General features: G+C 34.7%; 1 protein-coding gene across 3 annotated transcripts in view; it reads right to left on the bottom strand.

The window, feature by feature from the left end:
* Positions 1-960: 960 nt before the first annotated feature.
* LOC149891848 (uncharacterized) overlaps positions 961-9,157 on the bottom strand; it is a 31,656-nt gene continuing 23,459 nt past the window's right edge. Inside the window, exons 2-3 of one of the 3 annotated variants that reach the window (XM_090080348.1) lie at positions 6,666-7,740; positions 1,939-6,534 (exon numbers count right to left, since the gene is read on the bottom strand). In XM_090080348.1, the coding sequence (XP_089936474.1) occupies positions 1,951-2,808 (858 nt within the window). In that variant the 5' untranslated portion in view covers positions 2,809-6,534; positions 6,666-7,740 and the 3' untranslated portion in view covers positions 1,939-1,950. Of the gene's footprint in view, positions 7,741-9,157 lie in introns of all 3 variants that reach the window. The other 2 variants (XM_090080349.1, XM_090080347.1) reach the window with 2 other exon arrangements.

The raw sequence follows: 9,157 nt of genomic DNA, 5'->3' as shown, positions 1-9,157 counted from the left end.
GAACTGGATACTTTGGAGTGAATCGAACGTTAAAGTTTGTTCGTAAAACTATTTCGACTGCTACTGAAAACGATGTTCGAAACGTGATAAAAAATTGCGAACCTTGTCAGTCGATAGATCCAGTGCCTATACTGTGGGTAAAAGGAAAATTGGGTGTTGAAGGAAGCTGGGAGAGATTGGCCATGGATTATAGTACTGACAAGTTTTGAGTGTTATTGATTACGGACCTTCAAATGACACGTTGCGGCGACAATTATCAAGTTCATACAGAAGTGTTACCATAGTTTGAATACTCCGTCTTATTTTTTGTGTACGTGGAACATTGTCTGAGATATTGACTGATAACGAGCCAACATTAGTAATAGGAAAATGAGAGTTCTGGCGCATTGGTACTTTTTCTATACATAAGTTTTTGATTCGTGCTAATTTTTGATATTCGTGTCACCTTTTAGAGAGATGAGAGTTCTGACGCATTGATGTACATTTCCGTCTTATTTTACGGCAACGACTAAATTTTTCAATAATTAGAAAATTGATTTAAATAAAATAATCTTTAAGATAAAAAAAAATGTTACTAGCGAGAACAAAGCATGCAAGTGAGTTGGAAGCTTTATTTGATCTTTTGTTTTATAATATGAAGATGGTGAGTTTGAATATCAGCAAAAAAGGGATTCATTTAAAAGCAAAGACGACTATTAATCTAATGTTTGAAGTTGATCTTTTAGCTGATCAGTTTGATGAGTACGTGTTTGATTTTGAGGAGCCATTGAATATCGGCATTGAGAGTTACATTAGCAAGGCTTTTAAACAATGAAAGGTAGGAGCATGGTGACTTTATCGATTTTTAGTCCAGTAAGTTTGACAATTGATGTAAAATCTTCTGAAAATTTTGAGTACAGCATTAAGGTGTTAACAGAGAGTGTTCAAAATGTGTTTTTTCTTGATTATTTTTCGTATGTATTTTTAGCGTCTAAAAGAAGAATTTCAGTTTCGAGATTTAGCGACATGTGTAGGATGATTAAGCCTACTTCTGAATTTAGCGTTACAAGGGAAAAAGGGTTGTTTATTTTTTCAATCGACACTCAAGATATTTTTTCAGAGAGTTTTAAATTTGGAGTAGAGGATTTGTCAGATGAGATGAAAGTTCACAGCGTGTATCGTTTAGACCAGTTGTATCGAATTTCAAAGATTGTTTTATTTTTGAGCGTGTTGGATGTTTTTGTGGAGAAGGATAATCCGCTTATGTTTTTGTCTACTGATAAAATTGGAGTAGTAATTTCTTTAAAAACATTAAAAACGTTTTAAAACAAGTTTATAAAATTGCTCCTAAGAATGGAATGCTTGAGAAGGGTGAATTAGGTCCAAGCAGCAAACCAGAGCCAATAGGTTCATATCCTTTTCCTTTTTTAATAAAGAGCCCATCTCCGTAAATGGGTTTGTTTTTAGTCCAAGGTCTTAAGTATAAACCAGAACCGGCAGCAGCGAGTTTTCCCCTTTTTCCATATTTGCTCATGAATACAATTCCTCGTACTGCGATTTTGTCAACCATAGCTGAACCGGCAGAAGAGCCAACACCTGCAAGCAGACCAGTGGCAAGAGCTGAAACGACCCTTGCGGCGATGGTGCTTCCAATCATTCCTAATAAGGGGAGTAATGCACCGATAAATCCTACTTCCACTTTAGAGTTGTATGCAGCTTGTCTTTTGCTGAGTTTAAGTGTGACTCCTTTTCCATTGCTGTATGCTTTTTTAATTTTGTTGAGTTGAGACGTTGTGACAGCGAGAACATGATCTCCATTTAAGTCTTGATGAGTGAGTTTTATGCTAGCGTCAGTTTTATCTTGAACGGCTTTTTTAATTTTATCAGCTTGACCCTGTGAGATGTTAATTTTGATATTTCGATAGCTGCTCATTTTTTAAAAGAAAAGAAAAAAAGTTTAACATGTAAAATTTATCGATCAACAGCGCTGCTTGTATATAGATCTTGCAATACAGAAGATATTCGTTCTCTGACATGAAATCGAATAATGATGTCTTCTCCTCTAAAGTCGATTAAATCTCCATGTTGATCAATAAGTTGCGTTTCCATTCTTGATATTTTGTTTTCGACAATGGGCAAGTAGATGAGATGGAAAGGTTTTTCACTGATTTTGTATCCAGGAGGAGCGTCAGGGTAAAAAGAGTAAATATCGTTTGTCGTTTTTCTATCTAAATAGGAAGAGCCAATAATGTCGTTGGTGACTCTAATGACTGCAAGTTCTTCAATTCTTACAATGCTTTCAGATTCGTAGTAGTCAAAAACGCTAGTGGCTTTATCAGGGTCAACAGGATCTTCTTTTTTCTCAACGTAAGTGTATTCTTTTTTATCAAATCCAAGAAGTGACGCTATGCTGTTATTAACGTTAAAGTCGACCCAATATTGAGTGTTCGTTCCAGGTTTTCCAAAAGTGAGAGTAGATCTTGAAGTAGTATCGCTTGTTCCCAGAATGACTCCGTCTGCTTTGTATAGAGATCCGACTTGTTTTTTCATTTCTTTTTGCAGGTAATCGTTGATTTCATTTATTTCGTAAGCCCCTTCTTCAATGTAAATGGTGTAACTGGTTGATCCTAAATTAGGACTATATCTGAAAACGTTATTTTTTGAGGTGATATTGGGGTAGGTGCGATAAGTTTCTAGTCCCACTAAGGCCATTTCGTATTTTTTGCCATCGTCAAGATCGATGGCTGCGTCAAAGTAGGTTCTAATGACACTGCTATCTACCGTTGAAGTTTCTTTTTTCGATTTAACGATAAAATAAAATCCGGACATGTTTTTTATACGTTTGGAAAATAAAAATCGCTAAACCCGCTTTGGTATTTTCTTTGATTCTTTTTAGAAGACAAATCAATGACAGCAAACCCATGAGGTTGAGAACAGCAGTACTTGCAGAACATTTTAAATTCTTCCTTACTCATGTCTACAGCAGCATGGTCTCTTTAAATGTGATCGACGTTTTTAGAGTCTTGAGGAAAGAGACAAATAAAATTAGCATTTTCTTTGATGGTTTGTCTAGGGAGCATGACATAGTTTTGAGCGAGATAAAAGCAGTCAACGTTAGAGTGTCTTCCTCGGATGTAATATTTTTCACACTTCGTCAAAGATCATTAAATTGTTTTTGGTAGAATCTAAGGATTCAGGTTCAGGAACGTCTTCTTCAGTTTCAAAGAATTGACATTCTGTATCTGTTTTTCCTTCCCAATTTTTAGAAATTTCTTCAATGACACATTCAGGACTGCAGTTTAATTCTTCAATTTTGTTTTGAATGTTGAAAAGTTCGAGTATGATTTCTTTTGGTAATTTTTTTTCGAAGGACCTTTTGAGTTTTTTGTATTCAGGTTGAAACAGGGATTTTCCAAACACTTGCAATCGGTTGTAATCGAGCCATCCCGGTCTAAGCAATAAATTGAGAAGCAACGTTGTTTTTCCGCATCCAGACTTTCCAACAATGATACCTCGAATGCTTCTCGGGAAAAGTTTGTTGTTGTTTCTTTTGGTTTTACCGATGTTCCACGATAAGCCAATAACTTCCATCTTTATATATATATAAAAAAAAATTTCTTTATGTATTTAAAATGTATTGCGTCAAGTGTAAAAGAGAAACAGGAACCATTCACATGAGAAACGAGATGACAAAAAATAATCGAAATATGTTAAAAGGGACTTGTGACTCTTGCGGAACGACCAAATGCAAGTTTGTTCCATCGACAACGACCAAATGCAAGTTTGTTTCTTGAAAAAAGGAGGTGATTTGGTAGAGTCAATTAATAAACTGTCAAGCAAAGTCAAACTTCCATGGGCCAAGTTTCCAGGAGAAATGCATATTCCCGAGATGAACTTTGCAGGTCCAGAAACAAATTTAGACAAGAGATTGACTTCCACGGACATGTATCAGGAGTGTAGCAAGCCGGTGGACAGAGTGGACAATGCAGCGTAACATCACGGTTTGTCTTATAAATATTTTAGTGACAAGCAAAATAGGAATTTGGCAGATCAAATGATGCTTGAGGAGATGAATTCTATTCCTAACCCAACGTCAAAAGAGATAAGTGACAGAAATTTGATTTCTCCTGTAATTAAAGCAAAAGCTAAATTCGGATAAGGTGTTAGCAATAAAAAAAGAAATTCCCGAGAGTCGTCTGAAATGGACAGATCAGCTTGCAGAGGAGCTTCATAAACCGGTAATTCGTCATTTTAAAAGAAGAAGGGTGATTGTGAATGACATTGATAAAATATGGGTTGCAGATTTGGTAGACATGCAATCGTTTTCAAAATTCAACAACGGAGTAAAATATTTGCTCATGGTGATTGATGTGTTTTCAAAGTATGGATGGATTGCACCCTTAAAAAGCAAAACGGGTCTTGATGTGGCTGAAGCTTTCAGTAAAATTTTCGAAAAAAGAAAGTGCACCAAAATGTGGGTGGACAAAGGAAAAGAATTTTACAACAAGCATGTGAAAGCGCTGGGTGTGCAATTGTATTCTACTGAAAAAGAGGAAAAAAGTTGTGTCGCTGAGCGGTGGAACAGAACGATGAAAGAGAAAATGTTTAAATACTTTTTAGCTAACAACACCAATAAATACATTGACGTTTTAAATGAAATGGTGAAAGATTACAACAGCACAAAGCACTCTTCCATAAAAATGACATCAGTTGAAGCCAGCGAAGAAAAGAGCAAGGTTTGGATGAATCTGTATGGAAAGACGCAAACTGAAAGACAAGAACCAAAATTTTCCATGGGTGACAAAGTGCGAATCACTAAAAAGAAGTCTAATTTTGAAAAAGGGTATACGCCGAGATGGACTGAAGAGGTTTTTACCGTGTCAAAAGTTCAGTACACGGATCCACCCACGTATAAAATCACTGACGCTAATGGTGAAGAAATTCAAGGCACTTTTTACGAACAGGAAATGCAAAAGACGCATCAAGACATATTTAGAATTGAAAAAATCATTCGCAAAACAAAGAGCAAATCATTGGTTAAATGGTTAGGATATCCAGACTTGTTTAACTCATGGGTAGATAATAAAGAATTGATACGTTTGAAAAAATGAGTTAAAGGATTTGGTTTCTTGTATAAAAAATATGAATTTCATTACCGTTGAGAATTTTGATGAGAACCGTTGAGAAAATTGATATTATACCATACTGATTTGCCAATTTTTACGATCTAAATTTCTATTTAAAGATATAAGTTTGAATATAGAAGTTGCTTTTTTTATATGTATTTGCTCTTCTCAAAAACCAAAAATCTTTCATTAGTATTGGAAAAAAGAGATCGAATGATGAGATCAGTCGTTTAGCTACACACAAGTATATAAGTATTTTCTGATTTTTAACAAATAAAGTCTATTGAAATATTGGTCAAATAATGGTATCTTTTTTGGTGACACAAACTCTTTATTTTTAACAGAAAAATGAAATCAGGGCAACCGAGGAGAACACTGTTCCATAATTTGGGGGTGAGTCATCAATGAAAACACCCAAAAAAATCCTTTGGAGGGATCAAAGTACATACCCATGGGATATCAGAACAAGTGATTTTAAAATCAACGATTTCCGTCCGTGAGAGAAATTTGCATTTTAAGTTTTTTCCTATACTGGCTAAATTTGAGAGATGGGTTTTTGACAAAATTTCAACTTTGGCTATAATTCAATTCTTTTTATTTTTTAAAAATGTAGTTTTTTATTTTGATAACAAAAATAACATTTTTATTTTACAGGAATTTCTGAGCAATAGTATGTATAATTAAAAACTATAATTTAATGCATTTCTTAAAATTAGAGTTGCCACATCCCTACTCTACTCTACTTTTGTTTTGATTTCCAGTTAATCCTAAACATTTGATAATTTTTACCATTTTTACTTTGTTTTCACATTAGGAGACATAAATATTTCATAGAAAACTTTTAAATTTATTGAAAATGCCGAATTCTGCAAAAACTCATTCTGAATGTCGTAACTCTGTTTGCATTCTCTGCATGTCAAAGAGTGATCGCTGCTTAACACCTTTCCTCATTAACAGATTGACAAAACATAGCCCTATACCCTTAAACTTTGCAGTTGATCGCCTTCCATATGGCATGTGTACAAACTGTCGTTTTCACTTGCAAAAAATAGACAAAGGAACATCAACAAAGCCTCTTCCCAAGCTCTATGATTTTAACTCAATCATTGTGAAGCAACAAACAAGAAACTCTCTGCCTTGTGATTGTATCATTTGTCAAATTGGTAAAACAAAATGCAAAGCACCATCTCCATTGGCAGTTGATACAACTCATGAAAAGTCAACTAAACTGAAAAAAGATGTGCAAAATGTCTAACATTACTTGGGCCAGGATTACCCCATAAATGCACTGCTGGAGCCAGAAGTTCAAATCTGATTGCCCTAACAAAAGCAAACACAAAAACTGCTGAAATTGTGGCATCTTCAGTGTTAGGGACTCAAGATGCATCTCCAAATGGAACAGTTCGACTCAGCCAATCAGGTGGAGGACCTAAATTACCATTAAAACTTGGTAAGTTTCTTATATGTGCCAATATTCATTAAAACTCAACCTTAAATTCTAATTTCAGAAAGAATAAACTCTTAGATAAGAAAGTACTTATTATTTTGTGCAAGGTTTACCTATTTGATGATTTCTCCTTGCATTAATGGAACTAATTAAATGCACATGCTTTAGATTATGCACTAAGTCTCTTAAAATTTCAGGCAAAGCTACTCCAACTCGACTGTTCAGAGATCCTCTTCCATTTGAAAGCCTTGCAACTGTACAACTTAATACAGGACTGTCCAATAATAAGATGACACAGCTTATCTCAACTCTTAACTCTATTGCCCCTCAAAGACTTGTTGAGCCAAATTTTGCTAAGAAGTTTGCACAACACGGACAGATGCTCAAGGATCATTTTACTGTTTCTAAAATAAAATGTTCAACCAATGAGACTCTAAGAGATGTTGTGCATTGTAAAAATGTTGGTCACCTATTGCAATTTGTTTTATCAGCAAGAGCTGTATCTGAAGAACACATTGTAAAAGTTGGATTAGATGGTGGAGGTGACTTTCTAAAGATGAGTTTGGGTGTTCTTCAGATAGCTGCAGCACCAAACAGTCCTGTTTTGAAGTCTCCTAGGCTTTGCAGCTCTTCATTAAAGGATTCAGGAGTAAAGAAACAGCAAATAACAGCTCTATCAGAAGAAATGTCTGAGACATATGAGAAGATCAAAAACCTTTTGAAGCTGACAGAGCTAATTCTATTTCCTATATCTTGTCATGTGACATGAAAGTAGCTAACATTTTCTATGGTCTTCAATCCCTTGCCAGCAGACATCCTTGCTGTTGGTGTGATGCTGACTCCTCAAACCTTGGCACTTGTGGTTCCTTGAGAACTTTTGGAAGTATCAGAAAGGCTCATCAAGCATTTATTAAGAAAGGAAGTGACTTGAAGAGTGCGAAGCATTTTACAAATGTCATCAACACACCTCTGCTCAATGCAACAGATGAGACACTAGTTTTTAAAGCAATTCCATCTATGGAGTTACATTTGTTGTTGGGAGTTGTCAACCATCTGTACAAGAATCTGATCAACATTTGGCCAGATGGGAAGGATTGGCCTATGGAATTAAACATACCTCTTCAACCCTTTCATGGTGGTCATTTTCATGGACAACACTGTCACAAGCTTTTGAAAAATGTTGATATTCTAAAACAAAAAATTCAAAAAGCAGCTGTAGATGTAGGGATGGCAAAATCCCGGACATTCTCAATCCCGGGATTTCGGGATTGAGATATTTATCCCCGGGAAATCCCGAGAAATCCCGGGATTAATTAGGAAGCTGAAAAAATTATTGGCGGTGAAGCCTGTGAAGAACAAATTTTTAAGTACTCATTAAACACTGAAAAATGATTAATTTATTGATAATACAATTATATTATCAATAAACTAATCATTTTTCATTTTTTAGTTAAGTAAAATAATTCATTTACTAATTAACCTAAATAATTTAAATTATAAAATAATGCTTTAAAAAGATAACACAGTATAAGTAAAAATAGTATGAATATAAATGAGTATACATGAACTATATTCATTTTTGAAAGTACCACCTTAAAAAAATTAAAGCGTCAATCATTTCGTCGTTTAATCGCGTTCGATTTTTTGAGCATAAAAACCCAGCTGCTGAGAATGCTCATTCGGACTCCACACTTGTCGGCCGTATAGATAGCATATAATCATATGCTTTTTGAAGATGATTACCTCTTGTAGCACCACTTTCAAACAACAACATTTCTCTTTGAATTTTAGAAGTTATACTTTCTACCCTTATAGGTAGTGTTTGAGTTGCTGCCAGTTCTTTTTCCATAACTGCGTTTAATTCTTCACTAACAGTTTTGATTTTATTTTCACACTCCTTGCTTGATAAAGCCTCGCTCAGTTGAGCATCACTATCACTATTCACGTCTGTTGATGTAATTATATTTGCCGAGCTTAGACGCTTTATCAGGTTTATTATAATTTTTTTGTTTTGGGCACTTGTATTTGGTACAAAAACATCTGGGATTTTCGATGAAGTAACCTGGCCATTATGAAGATAATAAACTCTGCTGCTTAATGGTGTTCTCCTCTCTTTTATTCGGTGACTCAAAGCGGCATACAATTGTTTTCCAATTTCGGATTTTTGTTGTTTTATTTTGGACAACATAAACTCTAATGCAATTTCAGCTGTAATTAAAGTTGCGTCTCGTCGACAAAGTGCCTCCACAGTTGCTTTAACGGGAGTCAAAAGTACCACTAAATCTGATATTGTTTGATATTCGTTTTCGTTCATCTTAATTGAATCATCAAAATTGGAATCCAATTCTAAATCTAGAAATGCCTTTTTAATACAATATTTTAACTTGTCAAATCTTTCAAGCATAAGCAACAAACTGCTCCATCGGGTTTTGCAATCCATGATTAAATGGATGACCTTTCCAAACTCAATTTTTACGTACTTTTGTAAATAATTTTCATTTTTTGTTGGGGACCTTTTAAACATTTTTACAATTTTCCTGACTTTGGTTATGATAGGTCCAATAATTTGATGTTTAATTGTAACCTCAGATGTTTCATTAATTAA

Source organism: Hydra viridissima, unplaced genomic scaffold (assembly GCF_058129835.1).
Source record: "Hydra viridissima isolate aposymbiotic clone 2 unplaced genomic scaffold, HvirCarnegie_v1 scaffold_2, whole genome shotgun sequence".
Lineage (NCBI taxonomy): Eukaryota > Metazoa > Cnidaria > Hydrozoa > Anthoathecata > Hydridae > Hydra > Hydra viridissima.
This window is presented reverse-complemented; position numbering and strand designations above follow the sequence as displayed.